General features: G+C 41.5%; 1 protein-coding gene across 4 annotated transcripts in view; it reads right to left on the reverse strand.

Moving 5' to 3' along the window:
• The window catches only part of Kst (spectrin beta chain, non-erythrocytic 5 kst), a 60522-nt gene that overhangs the window by 3963 nt on the left and 36186 nt on the right, over positions 1 to 20373 (reverse strand). For 3 of the 4 annotated variants that reach the window (XM_071790471.1, XM_071790449.1, XM_071790464.1), the window contains exons 4-24: positions 15177 to 15402; positions 14321 to 14598; positions 11383 to 13986; positions 10982 to 11298; positions 10414 to 10791; positions 9544 to 10209; positions 9126 to 9411; positions 8161 to 8379; positions 7565 to 8007; positions 7217 to 7270; positions 6413 to 6818; positions 6146 to 6346; positions 5475 to 6075; positions 5038 to 5381; positions 4643 to 4927; positions 2627 to 4360; positions 2119 to 2487; positions 930 to 2012; positions 598 to 824; positions 409 to 512; positions 81 to 311 (exon numbers count right to left, since the gene is read on the reverse strand). In XM_071790471.1, the coding sequence (XP_071646572.1) occupies positions 81 to 311; positions 409 to 512; positions 598 to 824; positions 930 to 2012; positions 2119 to 2487; positions 2627 to 4360; positions 4643 to 4927; positions 5038 to 5381; positions 5475 to 6075; positions 6146 to 6346; positions 6413 to 6818; positions 7217 to 7270; positions 7565 to 8007; positions 8161 to 8379; positions 9126 to 9411; positions 9544 to 10209; positions 10414 to 10791; positions 10982 to 11298; positions 11383 to 13986; positions 14321 to 14598; positions 15177 to 15402 (11056 nt within the window). The remainder of the gene's footprint in view (positions 1 to 80; positions 312 to 408; positions 513 to 597; positions 825 to 929; positions 2013 to 2118; positions 2488 to 2626; positions 4361 to 4642; positions 4928 to 5037; positions 5382 to 5474; positions 6076 to 6145; positions 6347 to 6412; positions 6819 to 7216; positions 7271 to 7564; positions 8008 to 8160; positions 8380 to 9125; positions 9412 to 9543; positions 10210 to 10413; positions 10792 to 10981; positions 11299 to 11382; positions 13987 to 14320; positions 14599 to 15176; positions 15403 to 20373) is intronic. The other variant, XM_071790457.1, reaches the window with a different exon arrangement.

The following is a 20373-nucleotide window of genomic DNA, read 5'->3' on the forward strand; positions in this document are numbered from 1 at the left end:
TGAAATAGTTGCGAAATAAATATAGATTTGCGGCTAAAGAAACATTTTACGTCTATTTAATTTCGTGAATGATTAGATACCGGTATAATATTGCTTCCATGATCTAACGGCTGCTTTTTTGCCGGCACTTTGAAGCTCGTGCTTTCGCTCGAGAAGACCTTGAATCTCGACTGGGCGAAGAGCGTCCATATTCTCCATTCGCTGCAGTTTCCGGAAGCTTTGCGTTCTTCGTCTAGTCGTGAAGCTCGGAGTCCGTTTTGGTTTCTTCGTATCCACTTTCATGCTTTCAGCTCTCTTGATATCCGAAGTTGCTGAAGAAATTGGTATATAATTTCACAATCAATTATCAGATCTTTTTATTGACGGCAAGAGCGCAATTAATTGATTTCTTTACATAAAATTACGTACCTGGTCTTAATTTTACGCTAAACATGTGCGATAAACCGTACGGCTTCTGGGGTGTCGCAGATTCTGCTGTTTCGGAAGCAGTAGCACCTTTCAGCGGAGATAACCTGATGAATAAGCCAATGATATTTGTGAAATCAGATTATTATTTCAAATATCTGAGTCTTGGGTTGAATCTTAATTTTTACTCACTTGTTCGCAGACTCATGTTCATCGACCGAGCCGTTAATTTCGTCGTGTTGCGCGCGATGAGAAGTATCTAATAACCGTCTACGTTCCTCTTCGCGTTTCCGCTCTTCAGTTATCCTTTGTACCTCTTTACGTTTCCGTTCCTCGATCCTCGCGCGTTCCACACGCTCTTTTTCTGCTTGGCGTGCGGCCATTTCCGCCTCTTGCTGCTTTTGAAAGGCTTCTTCCAGCTGTGTAAATGTTTATAATATTAAATATTATATTGTAAATTTTCAACAATAAATAGTCAACAATTTTTTATCTTTATTATATTAAAATCATTATATTGAACTCACCATCGTTATTCGTTTAAGCGCGCTGAATCTTTCCTCTTGCGCTTGTATAGTCTTTTCAAAGTCTTCGTGCTTCCTTATCAATTCCTCCACTTGCGAAATGCTCTCTCCCAATTTTTCTTCCTGCAGCATCGGTTCCCTGTTAACTATCCAGTTCTCCAGGATCTCAGCGTCCCTCTTGAACAGTTGCGTGTCCAAATTCTGTTCGTAAATGTGCCTTCTCTGCTGCCATGTATCTTTCAAAATCTGCTGGCGTTGCTGCAACACCGATATTTTGTCCTCGATCTCCTTCGCCAAGAAGTGTCCCTGCTCGATTAGCTTCTGTCCGGTTCGATAGAATTTCTCAAAGGCCTCCTCGCGCGTGTCGATCTCCGATTTGTACTCGTTGTGCCTAGAAAGCAGTGCCTCGGCACCAGGAACGTCCCGCGCCAATTCCGGCGCCGTTACCTTGGCCACCATCTCATTTATCCAAGATATCAGCTCCCTGTACTCGCCTAAGTAGGCCTGCAGCTGTTCCGCCTGGGCCAGTTTGCTTCGCCTCTGCGCCGCTTGCTCCAGTAGCTCAGCCCAGGCCGCTTCTGCCTCCTGATGCTTCACGTTAATGTGTATACGCGCGTCCGGGAATAGCTCGATCAGCCTTGACGCTTCCTCCATCAGGCTCTCTACTTGTTCCTTCACAGCCGCCAGGTCAGTCTCGAATCCTTGATGCTTCCTTACTAATGCCTGAATTGTCTCCAAATCGTGACCATAGCCGTCCGAGCTGAGAGCCGCTTCCTTTTCCTGTATCCAAGAGATAGTCTCGTCGGCTGTTCTGTCAAACATATGAACCTGCTTGGCGCCCGCCAACGCGTCTTGTCGAGCGTGCGCCAATTCCTTCAAGTCCTCCCATTGTTGCTTTGTTTCGTCAATTTTCTGGAGTATTTTGCTTTTTTCAGGATTGTTCTGGTCGATCAGCCTTTGCCCCTCGTCAAGCACAGCCGATACACGTCCTTCACTGGTCGTCAAGCCGGCTAGGAAATTGTCGAATATTTGGATCAGCAGTTCTACGTGTTCCACGTCGCAACCATAGTCCTCCGATGCGGCGATCTTTAATTATAATATTTAATAATTATATTAATATCAGTTTTATAATAATATATTAGAAATTAAAAAGGTAAAGTTATATAATTATTAATTATTTATCTAATCTTACCGTTGTTTGATCCCCGATCCATTCGATCACTTCATCTGCCTGTCTGATAAATTTGTAAAACTTCTCGCTCTCCGATAATCTCTGCAGTCGATATTCTTTCAATCTTTGCAGTTCTTTGAATTTATATTCGATATCCGCCTGTTTTTGCGCGATATTCTTGCTATCAAAGTGATGCCGCTCGACTAGGCCACGCGAAAGTTTCTTTAGATTATCAATCGTACTTTCGAAACCAGACAAGTCACGCTCGATGCCTTCTAGTTTCTTCAGCAGAGACTGCACAGAATCTTCGTCTTTGCCATGATCAGATGACGTCAATTGTGGATGTTTCTCTCTAATCCACTGCTCAGCTTCTGCAGCTTCGGCATAAAACTATAAAACGCAAATTTTATTTTCCATCGTGTATGCAAAAATAATCAAAATTATATTATTAAAATTATACTAAAATTATTTACGTTAATTATAATAATTAATTTCACATCAACAGAAGTAGGTACATTTAATTTCTTACCATTTGTGACTCTACAGCGTCGAGCAATCTCAATTTCCTGACACTTGCCAGATCTCTGAGGTGTGATAATTCCTCTTGCAACTTTTTGGTCAACTCATCAATTTTATCCGCTGCGAAATGTCCACTTCTAATCATCACAGTCGCTCTGCTAACCAGTGAAGCTACTACAGGCTCTCTGGATAACAATTCCGCTTCCAAAGCGTGGTGTTTCTTTTGCAATCGCTGTACAGTAGTCAGAGAGCTGCCCAGATCGTTGCTCGCGGCTAATGGTTCCTTCTCCGACAACCAATGCAATTCGTCCTCAACATCTCTCGCGAACTGATGCAGTAACTTCGCGTCTTCCAAATTGTCCCTGCGTATTTGCATCGGTTCCTGAAGGCTGTGGTATCTATTGATCGTAACTAACGCTCTCTTTTGAATCTCATCGCTCAAGAAATGATTCGATTTCTGAAAACTGGCGGCGGTGTCTTTGATAGATTCGCACGCTTCATTGTGACCGAGCACGTCGTTTTCCAAATTGGTGTGTCTCTTCAGCAAATTTGCCACGCTTGAGAGATCCTTGCCGTGATCCTCTGATTGCAACTGGGTCTCCACTTCGTCCATCCACGTCTCGAATTCGTCCAAACTACGACCGAATAGCAAGGCTTGATACGCATCATTCAGCCGGTTCTTTTTCAGCTCGCTAGTTTCTTGCAACAGACGCCATTCTGCCTCCAGCTCATCCAAACGTTCCTGTATATCCTTCGCGGCGTAATGGTTTTCCTCGATAAGTGCTTCTCCCTCGTTGACCACTGCTGCGACTCTTCCTTTATTTGCCATCAATTCGCTCTCAAATGCGGCGTGTTTCTGTATCTTGCTTTGCAAATTCGAAGAATCTCTATAATTTTCGTCGCTCGCCACTTGTTGCTTCTGATGCAACCAGCCTTCCACCTCATATATATTCCTGAGGAATTGGTGTAAGTGGTGGCTCTCCAAAAGTTTCTTCCTTCTGGCTGTCGCGTTGTTCTTCAGTTTGTCTCGTCTGGTACAGACTGAGGCGAGTCGCTGCTTTATTATACCCGCGTCCGCATGTCCATGAGATAGAATTTCGTTAGCAAATTTCTCCAGCTCTTCGATACGTCCCAATTGAGACGCCAACATTTTCTCGAATTCTTCGTGCTTACGCAATAGTGTCTCGACGCCCGATAGCGATTCGCCAAGATCGTCGTTGTTGAGGAACGCCTCTTTCGTCGCCAGCCAGCTGTCAGCCTGATCGGCTTGCTCCTTAAACAATTGCAATTGATGTGCTTGCGTTAATTTCTGCCTGCGATTGTCCCAGGCATTTCCCAAAGTTTGTCTGAGCTCTTCCAGATGCTCAAGATTATCCTTGACATCCTCGTTAATCGACACTAGCTTTTGGCCATGATCCTTTAAGCCTTTAAATATGTCTTGTCTGCCATCGATCTCTGCCTTTCTCTCTTGATGCAATTCTAGTACAGCTTCGGCTTCGGATATGGTGGTCGGTGCTTCGGATTCATCCATGCGTTTAATAGTATCTGCCACCCAAATGTCCAATTCATGCAGATCAGCTTGGAATTTGTGCAATGTGTAGGCTTGATTCAAAGCTTCACGCCGATGTCGAGTCACACGTTGCAGATCATCCCAGTTAGATTGAAGCTCGGATAGTATCCCGTTTATTTCGGATGCCTTGTCTGGATACTTGTGCGACAAGTTTCGCGCCTCTGCCTTATGCTCCTAAAATAGCATATAAAAAAAATTGAAATATAAAATTTTCTTTATATTTAAAAACATATTTATGATATTACAAAATATGAAGTGAAAGAAGAGTGTGTGCAATTACAAAAATTCTATTAATATATACACAAAGTATATTAAAAATATTAATTACTTAGTAACGAAAAACATAGAGCTATACTATATAGCTATGCTAATCTTTTATTACTTTATTTTAATTATTAGTAAATTTACGATTAATTCTGAAGCAAAAAATTAATGAAAAATTGATGCAATCTTCACCTTCAATTTGCCTTCTATTGCTGTCATGTCTCGTTCCATAGCCTCTTGTTTTCTTTGTAACTGTTCGACAGCGGGTAAATCTTTTCCTGTATCACTCGTGTTCATGGCCACTGATTTCTCAATAACTCTTTGGTTTGTGTCGTCTATATCTCGGTTAAATAGATGGATCTCTAGTGCACCCGCTAATGTTTCGCGATACGTACTTAGCGCACCTTGCAAACCTTTCCACTTATTATTAAAGTTGTCGCGCCGTTGTTGAATTGCTTTTGATTCATTATCACGACCCTATACGAAATATAGCAAAATAATATGAATATTTTAAATAATAACATTTATATTTCAGTAATACGGTTCAGTATAATATTTATTTTAGGTTTCCATGTGAAAGATTTTACCTGTTTTATAAGCTTATCTGCTAAAGCATTGATAGTTTTTATTCTGGAATCATCCACTCGCATATCGCTATCTACATCGTCGAGTTTCCTTTGGAGGCTCAAGCAGTGCTCATAATCCTTTCCGGTATCATCAGCCTGGACCATCATTTCCTTATCCCTGATCCACGCTTCAATCTTCTCCACCTGATTGTTGAATTCCAAGATATCTTGAGCCTCTTCCAAACCTCTGCCCCGATTACCAGACTCCAACAACAATTTCCGCCAGGACGCATGTAGATGTTCTAATTGCTGATGAATTTCTGCGCTCGCCGGATGTTTTCGCGCTAACAACGTTTCTCCTTTTGCTATTTTGTATAAATATAAATTTATTATTAATTTTTTATGCAAGTGAGAATATTCTGTGGGCGATAACGGCAACTTGAGCATCAATCAATTACCTTTAATTTCCTCGATTCTGCTCTGATTCGCTGCCAGCTCTGCTTGGAACGCCTGGTGTTTTTGCAGCTTCTTGATCTTATCCTCTAAGCTGGACACCTCGCCTTTCGACGCTTCCGCTTCCAACTTCTTCTGCTTTTCGCCTATCCAGGACTCGGCTTCACCTACGTCTCTAACAAATTGTGCATGCAACAAACTGGCCTCCAATCTTCTTCTTCGCGCATCGCACAGGTCACGGATTCTTGCACGCCTTTGAATAACCTCGTTCAATCGCCGAGCGATCGTTGATGAGTCGAAATGATTCTGAGCAAGAAGTTTACTTCCGTGTTCTTGCAGCGCCGTCAGCTTCTCCTCGTGGGTGACTAACAGCTTCTCGAATTCGTTATGCTTTTTCATCTGCGCATCTACCTCTTCGACTGAGACTCCAAAGTTGTCGCCACTCAGTGCGGCTTCTTGAGTGCTGGACAAGGTATCGAGCTGTTTGGCGTCTCGTAGGAAGAAATGCAAGTCGATCAATTGATCCAAATGCACCTTCTTTTGTTGCCAAGCGGTGTGCAGCCTCTGCCGTTCGTCCAGCAACTGGTTACATTTTTCCTCAACCTCCTGAGAAGTAAGTCGATGTGATTAACAGACATTCGCAAGAGTCGTTATTATCTTCGATAGGTAGACTTACCATAGCGGCATAGTGACCGGTTTGCACCATGGCCTCGCCTAGATCAAGCACCGAGCTGAAGCTGTCCTCTCGCGCTTCGATTTCTCCTTTCAGGGCCTCGTGCTCCGCCTTCAAGATCTGCGCGCTGGCCGCGTCTCGAACCTTTTCCTCCGTCGACATTGTAGCGCGGAGTCCAGCTGCCCAGTTCATTAGGTCTCTTACCTAAACGTTTCCCTCGTTAGAAATAAATCGTCAAATATAAACGGTAAGAAGTATATAATTTAATACCTGAGTGAGGAATCGTTGCAAGTCGCAGCTAGCCTGCAACTGATCCCTTCGATGAGCGGACCTTTCTTTCAACTCCTCCCAATGAGCAACAACAATTTGTTGCTGCTGATCGATGTGTACCGCGTTGTTGCCTGGATAATGAGCTTGTAATCTGGAGGCATCCTCGACTAAGACTTGCAACTGAGCCTCCAAAGCGACCAGGTCATTTTCGAATCCTTCATGACGTCTAATTAACGCCAAAACGGAATTTAAGTCGCGACCAAGATCCTCTGGCAAAGCAGCCTCTTTCTCTTGTATTCGTGACAGCGCTTCCGCCACGTCGCGATGGAATCGATGAATTTCACCTGCCGCTTGTAATCGTTGCTCGCGATTACGGATGAGACCCAATAGATGCTGCCACGATTCTCTGCGATAAACAATTGTATTTCAAAGTTATTTATTTTACCCTTTTTGGAAATTATGCAAAATTTTTAAGAAGAAAAGCACAATTCAGAAAAATTCAGAAAAATAGTTTTGTCTGTAACATAGAGATAAATAATTATGATATTAACAAGTATGTACAAATTTACAAAAGTTTGAACAGTTAGTACATAATAATTTCTACATTACAATATTTTAGAGTTAGAAGGTTTTAAGACCAAGTTTTTAAAAAGCAATCGAAAGAACTATGAAAATCAAAAGCATAAGATCGCGAAATTTCGAAAAAGAAGCGTAGAAGATAAATAAGCTTTGAATCATAGTATGAGACAACTTTAACGTCTTATATACACATGAGTTAGTCCAAGTAACAAAGTGTATACTCACTTCATCACCGCGTGTTGATTTTGTACTTGTAACGCCGGATCGTCTTCATCGGATCTATGTTGAATACGTATACGGAAAAAAAGTTAGTGACCCAACACCGAGAAAAAAAATAGACAAATAGATTTGTAAATCACAAAGAACATTATATTACATGATATTAATTTAGAATTTTAGACTAACACCAAGAGAAAGATATTAATTTATACCAATTACGTCATTTTGTTAATTTATTGCGTGCAAGTGACGGGATACTAATATTCTACGAGAGTGATAAGAAAACAATAAAATAGCAGAAACGAAAATAATGACAAAAAGATCCTTATTGGATAAGATGAGTTAAAGATTTACCCTAATTGTTCCTGGCGTTTTTCGATATCCTGGATGTAAGGACTCTCGTTCGCGATCAGTTTTCTGGCTAATTCTTCGCACTGATTGAACCTCTCGGATCCAGCCTCTATTCGATGCTTGAAATCATTGAATTTCGTTTGCAAGAGCAACAGATGCTCGTAATCTTGACCGTAGTCCTCCGATGCCGCTGCTTGTTCTTGCTCCTTGATCCATTGCTCCAACTCTCTGCTCTCCAGGAAATATTCATGACGATACATGCTCTCCATTAAACGTTGCTGCCTTACGGTAGCCAGTCGCTGCAAGGCGCGCATTTGTTGAATGATCGCTTGCTGCTTGTTGGCTATCGCCTTGCTGTCGGGATGCTTCGAGTTGATCATTGTGGAAGCTGTGTGTCCCATTTCTGTTACGATGCCGTTGTATGTGTCTAATTCGAGCTCAACAGCCTGTAAATTATAAGCCAAACATAAATAGTCAGTAACATTATATTTAGTTAATTGTGATAATTCCGATTACATTCCGATTAAATTCCGATCGAATAATATAGTGAATTACTTTTGATTGATTACATTTTTCATTTTGTTTTAGAAAATACGTACCTTGTGTTTTGTCAATAATTTCGTGGCGGCATCGCGATCCCTGCCGTAATCGGTAGAGCTCAGCACATCGTTCTTCTCGTTGAGCCAGCTTTCAACCTCGCCGGCTTCGAAAAAGAATTCTTGTGCTTTTAGGGACAAGTCCAATGCTCTGCTACGCTCTCCCGCTTTGTCTTGCAAATCCCTCCACGCGTCATCCAGAATATCGCACAGTTCTTGGATCTAGTAAAATTATTAATGCAACCAATTATTTATTGCTATTTAGTTCAATTAACGACATTTTCAATACATTGTTACTCGTGTAAAACAAATACAAATTAATAATTCATTAAGTAATTAATCGCTGATGTCAATGCTGACACACTGCCTAAAGTTCCATCGCTGTGGCAAAAGTATCAGTTTGTGTCTGCATGCAACAACATATACATCTTCTATCTTATAATTCCTAAGACTTATTTATTAAGCAATAGAATAAAATCAGAAAGCCTGTTGCAACTAAAATTGTATAAATCACATATTTTTTAATAATAGATTTTACCTCCAGTTGCAAAACAATTGAGATTACAATAAACAAATTAAATTTCATTGAAATTCTGTGAAAGAATTTTTGTGTATGAAGAATTAATCATATAAATATATATACAAATAGTTCAGGTAATTTTAGAAACTAAGCTACAGAAATAAAGTATAACTATTAACATCCTATAAAAACAATTTGTTAATTACATGATGTCTAGGATATCTGGGCTGCTATAATTATCATTGATCACAGAAAAGCGATAAACATTTGTGACAACATTTTCCATGCGTTGTTGTGTGTCCACCTTACCTTCGTAAACGCGATACCCTTCGAGAAGCTCCAGCTGTGCAAAAATCACAAGTTCTTACTCCAGTCTCGTATCAGCCGATCATTGTACGAAACCACGAGAAAAAGATAGTTATTTGGCAAAGAAATCCTCGTAATTTACCTTTTTCTTCTCTGGATGAGCCTGATCGATGAGCGTTTGTCCAGAAGCCAGAGTTTTGTCTATCATAGGCTGATGACCGGCGATCTCCGCTTCCAGCTTCTTGTGTTTCTTGTGCAAAGTCTGGGCCTGATGCAGGTTCTGTCCAAGCGTCGTCGACGACGCTTGAGGTAAATGGTCCTTGATCCACTGCAACTCTGCGTCCAATTCGAAACCGAATTTGTGGAAACGCAGGCTTTCCTCCAATGCTTCTCGACGTTTCTTAGCTGGTTCCTTCAGACTGCGGAATCTATCCAATATAATAAACCTCGTCATTTGTATATCCACGATCATCTCGGTAAAGAATCAGGTTGATCATTAAACAATCAGTTTAAAAGAAAGGGTAGTATAACATAATTGAAGAAGAAAATTTCATACGTACTTTCTCTGGGTGGCTTGACTTGACTTCAGGATGTTCACCGCATCGAAGTGACCCTCGTGCGCCATTTCCTGACCCATGGCCACGAGATCATCCACTTTCTGTTCCCATTGACACATGTCGCTCTCGAGGGTCTGGTGCTTTTTCAGCAACTCTTTGCAGCTACGGAGATCCGTGCCTACTTGCTTACTCTGAAGACAACTCTCTATCTCTTCTAATTTTAATCTAGCGTCTTCCATAGTGCGATTGTATCCGTGTTGTGAGGCCGCTTGTCGCAGTCTACGACCTTTCTCCAACGACAATGCTACCAATCGGTCCCATTGATCATTTAGATCCTTCAAAGTCTTGCCCACGTCGTCTGATCGGTAATTTTCTTCTGATATGAGCGCCTTGCCTGCCTTGTTGACTGCTCTCAATTGTCCCTCATTGGCACGCAGTTCTCGTTCGAAAGCTTCGTGTTTTTGCAGTTTGCGCTCGAGATTATTCAAGTCGCGATAGCTTTCGTCGGCCGCGGTCTTCATCTTGTCGCCCAACCAATCGCGCAAGTCATCCACTTCGGCTGAGAATTGTTGATAATGCTCGGATGCCTTTAAAGCTGCTCTTCGACGTTGCGCGGCGTCCTTCACTGCCATGCGGCGGGCTAGTACTTGGTTCCTTCTTTCGTTGATGCTAGATATAAATTAGGTTTATGTAACTAATACAATAGCATCTCCTTAACACATATTTAAAAAAAATTGTGATTAAAATCAGTTTTTAAATTCATTTTAATTCATTTTAGTTCAGTGACTTCAGTTTAACTCAAGTTCATGCGATATGTCATTATATTTTTATTCGTAAGCAATCAATCTGACAAATCGTTCTTCTGATACTTACTAATCTTTTTCGTAGTGATTTTGGGCGATTAACTTGTCTGCGGTGTCACTAAATGCCTTCAATCTGTCATCTTGCGCGTGAAGGGTGTTCTCGAATTTTTCGTGTTGTTTCAATAGAGCCTCGACGTCATCCAAAGATTCGCCCAAGTCGGTGAACTCAAGGAAAGCTTCATGAGAGCTGGTAGTAGCTTCGATCTGATCGGCTTCTCGATTAAATTGTTGCAATTCCAGACATTGTCGTAACCATTCTTCTTTTGCCATCCAATCAGCTGTTACCGCTGGGTACAATCCATTTAACTTGTCCAGACGTTCACCTACATCTGTCAATGTCGGGTTACGACGTAGTAGTTCTCGACCGAGATCTTCAACTTCGCGGAATCTGCAAGCATACGAAAAAAATATAATTTATAAAAAATTAGATTTTTTTACTAACAAGATTCTCGATTAATTTAATAACAATACCATAATAAAAATTATTTTAATAAATCCACTATTGAGAAATTATTTTTACTAAATTTTAAAGAACTTTTTAATAAAAAGCTGATTGTACAATAATAACGATTACATACTCGTCTTCTTTGGTTCGTATTTCTTCTCCAAGCTCCATGTGCTGTTTCTTGAGTTGCTCGGCCGTGGCAACGTCTCTCACTGGTTCCTCGGCCTTCATTGTCTCTTGTATGTCCATGGCCCAGTTGATCAAGTTCTTCGAACTATTCATGAATATTTGTTGGCCGACCGCGTCTTCTAAACGAGATCGTCGCTCCTTGGCCTTCGTCTGGACTTTGTTCCACAGATCCTTGATCTCGTTTTGTCTCACATTGACGTTGTTACATTCGTGTGGATACGAACTCTTAACGCTGTTGCCTAATAAATCTACTTTCCGTACCTGAGAAAATAAAATTATATGAAAAAATTGTCATTATTTTCTGTTATTTATTAAATTTATTGTAAAATACTGAAATTGTTTAACCTTTTCTTCAACTGGTGCCAATTCTCGTTCCAAATGTTGATGTCTCCTCTGCAGAGCTTGCACAGTCTTCAGGTCAGGTCCCAACTCGGCGGTGTCTAGTTGGGTGATCTTTTCTAGCATCCAATCGTGAGCTTCGTCGCAGGTTCTGTTAAACAACTCAACACTGGATGCGCCCTCCAAGCTTTTTTCTTTCTGAGTTTTCAACCAATTCAAATGTTCCCATAGCTGATGAATGTGCCTCTGCCTGGCTTTGACTTTGTCCAGCTGACTGTGACCTTGACGAACGAATTCGTCTACCGCTGCGTCTATTGCCTCTACCCGTTTCCCGGAGGCTGACAGATCCGTTAGAAACTTCTCGTACTTTCTCCTCGCCGTCTCGACGTTGTCGCGAGGATCGTCGACTCTTAACATCTTCTCCTTGTCCTTGATCCATTTTTCGAAGTCGTCACACTCCCGGTAAAAGCCGTAAAGCCTGATGGCGTCCTCCAACAACGCGTGACGTTTCACAGCGAGTTCCTGTAACTCGCTGTAAGTTTCGTTGATTTTCTTCTGTCGCTTCTCCACGCTATCACCGTCGCTCACCGCCTTTCGCTTGATCGGCTTCACGGTAGACTTGATGGATTTTAATCGTCGGACCGGCACTACCTGTTTCACCATCTTTGTCTTCTTCACGCGCTGCGTCACTTTGACCTTCTCAGGTCTGCGTACCTGCACTTGCACGACTTTTGGCTCGATCTCGCGCACGTAATTAGCCGGCACAAACCCGTCCGTACCGTCAGCTTTCCTAACGCTCCACCAGTCGGGATTCGTCTTGTTCAACAGAAACATTACTTCGCCCTTAACCATGTGCATGCCCTGACCGTTAAATGGATATAAACTTTTTACTTGCGGTACCAATCTATCCTCGTGAATGGTTTTCGGCTCGAGTCGTTCGACTACCTCATCCACCCACTCGTCTTGCGGCACCAATCTGATCTCCTTGCTCCATTCTTCCTGCTCAAGCTCGGCGACCGGTTCAGGATCGGCGGATAACTCCAGGGTGGAGATGCCGGATTTGATCAGTTTTTCCGCCTGTGTGTTCAAGGACTGCACATCGCCATTGTAGGCGTTTAATTCGCCTTCCAAATCTTTGTGCCGCTGCAACAAGGCCTGAGCGCTCGGTTCGTCCACTCCATAATCCTCTGAGGCCACTAAAGCCATTTTCTCGTTCATCCACGAATCCGCCTCGTTTGCGTCGGCGTAAAATTGGAACGCTTCGGCCGCGTCATCCAGCTGCTTTTTCCGCAATGCCGCCAGTTCCTCCAAGACTCTCCAATGTTCCTGCAACGAGTCTATTCGATTCTGTATCTCCAATGCCGACGGGTGATTATCGGCTATCAGTTTTTTGCCGGCATCGCAAAGTTGCTCGGATTTCGGCCTGCGCACTTTCATCTCATCTTGCAGGGCCTTATGTTTTTGCTGCAGCGATATCACGGCCCGCAAATCCTTCGCAGAAATGCCAGCCTTGCATATTCGCTGTTTCTCCACCAGCCACGACTCTTCGTCCTCGTGATCTTGAAGGAAGTGAAAGAAATTCCTGGCATCCTCTAGCCGAGCTTTACGCTCCTTGCTGTTCTCCACGAGCTCGTCATAAGCGCTATTCAGTAGTTCCAACTTCTGCTGCAGCAATGGCGCCTCCTTATTCTGCGGCTGTGCCAAGTGCTGAGCGGCCTGTCTACCGAGTCGTCTTTGGCTCTCGCCTAGAGCCGTCACTTGCAGCTCCTGCAAGCTGTGTTTCTGCAAGAGATCCTCGACTCCCAGTAGATGCGGGCCCACATCAGTGCTCTGAAAGTTCAGTTGGAGCTCTTGAATGGAAGCCAGTGTTGTATCAATTTCTCTCATCAAGGTCATTAGCGAGCTGAGCGCGACCAGATTGGATTTGTGATGGTCCAGCAAAGCCAGCAATTCTTTCCATCTCTGCAACACTTCCTGTTCTCTGCTGCGAACTCTCTCTAAGCCGTGATAATTCTCCCGCACCAATTCTTCGGACATGTTCGTCAGGTCGTGGAAGCGCTCCTCGCGTGCCAAGATATCGGCACTGATAGCCTCGTGCTTCTTTACTGTGGCGTCTACTTGCGCTAGGTTACTGCCGTATCGTGGATCCGTCAGGACCTGAATCATCTCTTTTAAATAACCTTCTCTGAGCACGCTTTTTCTCTCGAACTTGTAATTCAGTTGCTCGAGCCTCTCTTGTCGCAACAACTCGGTCCTCAGGGCGACTTCACGACGGTGCTCCGATCTTTCCAATTCTACCCAATTTCTTTCGATGTCGTGGATCAGCTGGCCCTCCTGCGGGGTGAACGCCGGCTGATTCAGAGACTTTAACTGGGTGTTTATGTGGAAATACAACGCTTCTATCTCGGATCGTTCCTTGTACTTCGGCGGCTTCTCTACTGTTCGGTATTGCTTGAAGGCCAGGAGTTCCCGTTGAATACCTTCGAGCGAGTTCGGGAAGCTTCGACTCTCCAGAACCTCGATTTTCATCTTGATCCATTCCAAAAGGTCAGTCGTTAGTTTCTCATAGTGGATCTTCATCTTGTCGGCGTCCATCATCTGGCCAACGATCTGTGAGTACAAAAAAGAGTCATCAAAAGATTTGTTAAGATTTTTAATTTAATTATTTAATTAAATTTATTTGATTTAATTGATTCTTAGATTCTCTCTTGAATTTGTAGTTTTTCGAACGACAGGACGTTTTAATTATGAAATGTAACATATGGATATTCAAATACATACTCTATGGATACATTTTCGTTACAAAGTATTAATTTAAATTTTGAATATCAGGATGATATTTAGATTCTCAACTTTTTAGATCTTTATCAGGTCTTTAGATTTTCAAAATATAGTTTGCTTTACAATTTTATATGTATTAAATGAGATTTTCAAGTAGTCGTACATTCGCTATTCTTTTGCCGCTCTTTATTTCGTTCTTCATCCTGGCGAATGTATGATAATAAGACGCGACATAGGTAATAATGGACTTCTCGTCTGGTCTGGCTGTGTCCACGTCTTCTGCGTCCAACAGCCGCGGTATGCCGAGTTCTGAATTAGCAACGTCGAAGGCATAATTGAGATTATCGATGTTCTTATTTTGCTGTAATTCCGACCAATTGACCAAGTCCGGTCTGTGAGCGTGTATGAGAGCGTTGAAACCAAGTCCGTTTCTCCAGGAGCCTATTTGTACATAATTTAAAATTTTTGTATAGTTTAAAATATTTTAAATTTCTCTTATACATCTTTATATATAATATTTAAGTTAGAGAGTCAAAGCTGAGTGAGAAAGTCAACGGTCGAAATACGAACAAAATAAGGATGTTATTTTAAAGTAATATTTAATTTTTATTTTCAATATTTTTACTCAATTATTGTAAATAAATTAGATATCACTTTAAACTAACATCCTTATTTTACTCGTATTTTGGTCGTCGACCTTCTCACATAGCTTTGCTTAAAACGAGACTTCTCCGTTAGTATAATATTTATTTTCCTATAAAAGGTACACTTATATAAAATATAATAATTCTTGATTATAATTATTCTCTCAATTGTCTTATGAATTTTTAAACGCTTCAAAAAGTACAGGATGAAGGTTTATACTGTTTATAGCTTGGAGGATTTGCGTGTAAGATTATACTAAATGTTTCCTAGATTCATAAATATTGCACGGTTTCTTCAAACTTCTTTTTACGTCATTCGGATACTTTGAATATTCATGCCGCGTAATTGTATACAAGGCGGAGAACTCAACTCACCGGTAAAGTCCTGGATGTTAACGCCGGGATAGCCATTTGTCTTTCTCTGGCACCAGAGTAGCAGAGCATCTTTGGCAGACTTCTTCTCGCTGCTATCATTCTCCTCGTCCACATCGATTTCGATCTCTTGGATTTGGAATCTCAGAATTATGGTCCAGATGAGACCGAGAATCAATCGGGGGTTACCATCCACGATATCTTCTGCACCGATACTCTCGAGACGGACCTGGAAGAGAGAATGTAATCTTTGAGATTAGGAGGAATAAAAGAAATTGAAGACGATAGTGAATTTATAAAAAATTTAGTACTACAAAAATTCTCTCGGCGAAATATATTTTAACATTAGAAAATAGCCTATATAATGATCGCGATAACTATTTCGATCCTGATAATATTAGTAGGGTAAACCGACCAGTGAATGAACAGGGTCCAGTAAATGAACAAAATCACTTATATTTTAAATATGAAAAAAATCATGGGTCGAAGATAAATGATTATGTGATGAAAATTAATCTCAACGTAATCTGTGAATTTTTCTCTTAATTTTCATCACAAAATCGTTTATCTTCGACCCGTGATTTTTTTCATATTTAAAATATAAGTGATTTTGTTCATTTACTGGACCCTGTTCATTCACTGGTCGGCTTAATCTACCTAATAAATGATACCAATACTTTTTTTAGAAGTCAATGAAATTACGTTTTATATATAGTTATGTCATAGGAACGCACACACACAAAACGCCAGCAGGATTTCTTAACTGAACTTTCTTTTTCTCTCTTCAAAACTTCTTTCTCATAACGCCTCTATATTAACATAGTAATATATTTCCGAGTTTCTCCATTTTAGAACCTCGTCATTCCAATATGCTAACGCTATGCGGCGAGATCCCGCAAGTTTTTTCGCGAAACTCATCGATCAGCGAGTGAATAATGCGCCCGTATAATTTATCCGACGTTTACCCGCCGTTCGCATGATTACTCGCATTCCAATCTATTGCACAGTCACGGCGCAGCATTCGAAGCAGGTTGCGTAAATGACAGGTTTTAATAATTGAGTAATTCGTAAAAATAGAAAACTGTGCGTAATCGCGGTTCTGAGTAATCGAGAGTATCAAGGCGTTGCGCTGTAACGATCGTATAAAGTGTCACCGAGAAAGTACATTGGATAAAGTCGCCTTGTCATAGTGCTTAATTAAACTAATTAACCGCAGCTGTATTTTGAATTTTTTTCAATATATAGATTTTATATATGTTACAGAATAAAATCTAAAGTCATCATATTAATTTTTGGATACAAATGAATGGTTGAATCAAAATCTCGAAACGTCAAAATATTACAATTACAGACGCGTAAATCTTAACGGCGATGTGTTTGGTAATTGGTTGTCATTGCGCGTGGTCGGCGTGGTCCAAAAGGTCCAAAAGAAACGAATACAAACATCGGTACTTAATATCAGTCTCTCACGAGATTCCTGTTAATTTTATTTAAGTCATGGATGCGCGGCGGTTATGAAATTTATTTCGGGCCATTAATTTCGAGGCGCGTAAAATCCCGTTGAGAGCGCCGACTCGGCGGAAGTAATTATGCGACCGCGCCGTATAATGAATTACAACTGATGCGATTTAATAATTGCATTTTATTCCGCGTCATCGAGGAGCATGCGGAACGGGCACAGAAATCTTTTTTGGCCTCTTTTCTCCGTACACGGCCTGGTTTCGTATTTTACGGCCTCGCGTCTTATAATTATACAAAATAACAAAGCTAGCCTTTATTATTAAGCCTTTAAAGTATACAAATTAGGCAAAATGATGTCTTCAGTATATGTAGCAATTGTTTCTCGGATAAAGTTTATCTCGCCGACATGCAAAGCAACTTGCAACTTGCATTCTATTGATCGAATAGTAATGATAGAAATTAGATGATACAAATAAGTTGTAAATGTATTACACAGAGATATATTCTAATTTAGAGTTTGACACCGGAGAGAGACTGAAGATACTATAGATTCCCGAAGATGATATAATTAATGGCTCGATTATTCAGCTCGTGAATCTCTTCGTGTCAGTAAAATTATTCTCGCGCTCACTGCAGCCAGTGGCAACCGATTGCTGTGTGTCACTACATTACGGTTCAGTCAAGCATAATAGGGTCTTATTGATAATGCAGTATTTGTTACTTCCAATCGGCAGCGACGCGACGGCACAACCACGGGTTGCCGAGCCGTTTATTGATAATCTCTTGTCGATGGTGAAAGTAGAACGTTGGATCATTTGACATCTGCGCTATTATATGTTTGCCGATCGCTAATAATTTTGCGATGATAGTCAATGTGTTTTTAATGGTCGCCTCAGCGCTCGCGGATGTAGACGCTGATGATATAATTGTAGGTACCGCGCTCTCGGTATATGCATGGGAAACATATATGAAGATCACAGACTCGTATATAAACGCTTCCTCCTCGGAGAGTATCGCTTTTTTCGCATCAGCAGCTAGATATCGCGATGTCAGAGAAGTCATCAGAATACGCTTGAAGTAGAAGGCATATAATACTTCTTTTAACAGTTTGCGTTGTTCAATTACATTCCGGCGCAGGAAAATGTTGCTTTGGCACTATTTTAAAAATAAAGTTTAATTAGAAGATGCATCTAAAGTTAAATAACAAAAAAGATGTTTAATGAATTTGTCGCTATGAATAATAAAGAAGATTGACTCTATATTATATTATGCGTGGTGTAATAATAATATTATATCATAATTGGCGTAATAATAATATGCTATAAATGTAAAACTTCTACAAATCAGAAACATACTAAACACGTTTTATAATGTTACAGGAACCGCTCGAACCTTCTGAGGCAAGTTCACGTTTGGTCATTAAAAGGGGTAAGTCGTCTTGTATTGTAACTCGGCTGTAAGTAATTTCGCTCGCTTGACGATATCAACCACGAAGTATCGAATGAGATCGACAGTCTCGCTCATGCTTCTCGCCACGCTATTATAGTTAATCGCGGCGCACGCCGGCGACGGACGTTTCCCGCGCACGGCTGCTGCTGCTGCTGGAATGCAGTCCGATCACTTGTGCCGGGGGCCGGGGTTTCTATCAAGGCCGCTGGGAAATGGAAATTATGGCGTTTGTCAGCCGGGGCGGCTGACAGCTCGCGGAATCCAAAACAAAGAGGACGCGTAGCGTCACCGTTATACGCGGCCGTCGTCGCCGGCAACGTCTTCGCGGACGAAGTTAACGAGCCGAGTCTGGTCGAGACCGCCGACGAGTGCTGCTGGATCTCTCAACGTCATCTCGGCCGACCAGACCGGACTTCCTCATCTCCCGCAGGCTTCCAGCCACGTGCTCATCTCGGCTTATTTCGCGGCGACCGATTGCCAGATGTCCGAGCGGGGCGGTTACCCACCTCGGACTCGGTTATTATTTAACTCGACTTTCTTTCAGCTCAAACCGTGAAACGTGAAATAAACTTAAATCATATAAGTCGAGTATTATATCCACGACCACCACAGATGAGAAAATAAAGCAAAAAGCCGGTTAGAATTCAATTAGTTTAATTAAATCGTCGGTGAAAATTCAGCCCTATATTTTATCTCAGCAAGATATTGAATATTATTGCATTTCATCGCGGAAGAGAAATTATCATTTGCATTTCTCGACTCATACTTGCTGCTTTAAGATCGAGTCTTTCTATTATTTATGTTTTATATAATTTAATTAATGATATGGAGATATTAATGAACTTATCTACTCCCACTTGAGTTTTAATATAAATGTATTAAGAATTCTGTTCAGCTTTTATGTGACATTTTGTTCGCTTCTTGACCTTTCATTAGCTACTTTGTGGCTCGATATCGTCAAGACGAAGAAAGAATATTCGTTATAAATATATGTCTTATCATTTTTAACGATTACTGTTACTTATGATGAATATACGTCTTCTCAAAGATGCATTCGCATGCGCTTTTTATATACACACGGGAAGACAGTCCTCTCGGCGAGACAAATAGCGAACAAGGCACATTAAGCTGAGCGAACGCGCGCGGAATGTCGCAACCGATTTATCGTACCTGAAAAAGTTCATCCCTTCCGGCGTGATTCACCGCATGCGATAACGGGACAGGACGTACGACTAATGATCTACTTAGGCTAAACCGTGTGGCGAGAACACGGGGGCAAGCGTATTCCCGTCGCTGTCACCGTGCAATTTGCAGCTACCGCGCGCATTATGCACCTCGTCCGTAATAACAGCGAGCGGTATCCATTCGATAATGATAGTGCGACGCTTCGCGTAACGACGTGCGGCTTACGCGCCGACCGCGGTGCAACGATCGGTAGCCAGCCGGATCAGCTGATCTCGCGTCCCCCCTCTTCCCTCCTCCACGTCATTAACTTTGGAATTCTAATGCGATGTCAACCGATACGCGCGATACGGCCCGAGCGATACCGCTGCTCAACGGTGCATCGCGAGCTGAAATGCAATTCGGAGCGAAGCGCGGCCGAGCGACGAAGCCTGCAGGACAATGCAACGTTGCGCAGAGCCGTTCGCGACAACGCGATTCGCGAATAAAAGGCAACAAAATGTAAACTAAATTACACGAAATTCCTATAAAATGCATATGGAAACAAGACTAGATCAAAATGTGAAATGCGAGTTGAATTATATTTCGTATATCACTTTATGGTTCTTTGTTAAACTGTCTTTTTTTTTAGAAAATTTTTTCTCGAAACAGTTTATAGAGTGTATCATCACGCAACTTTATCCGAGACAAGTATAGTTGTTTTTCTACCGCGGCATGATCATGCGATGCAGCGAAGTGTGTTAAAATATTAATTTTAAAGCGCAGTTGGATTTTTTCTGCGTAAAATCAAATCAAATCAAATGTATTATGACGAACTACATAAAACAGAATATTCGCATTTGAAAAAATGCTACACTCGAATGTGTGCTACGTTATACTATAAATAGCGTACGTATCGCATCGTATATATTTACATGAATATATAATATGTATAAATATTACGATAAAAACGAAGAAACAGCAATAGTTCACTGCATTTAATCACAACGCAGTCGATACTTAATGATATTCGGACGTCGAACGTTATGAAATGAACGTTTGAATTAAATTTAAAATCCAAGTGTAAGCAAAAATCGCGCCGTATGCGTTTAACCGTCCCATTCACCAT

This window comes from Temnothorax longispinosus, chromosome 1 (assembly GCF_030848805.1).
Source record: "Temnothorax longispinosus isolate EJ_2023e chromosome 1, Tlon_JGU_v1, whole genome shotgun sequence".
Classification (NCBI taxonomy): Eukaryota; Metazoa; Arthropoda; class Insecta; order Hymenoptera; family Formicidae; genus Temnothorax; species Temnothorax longispinosus.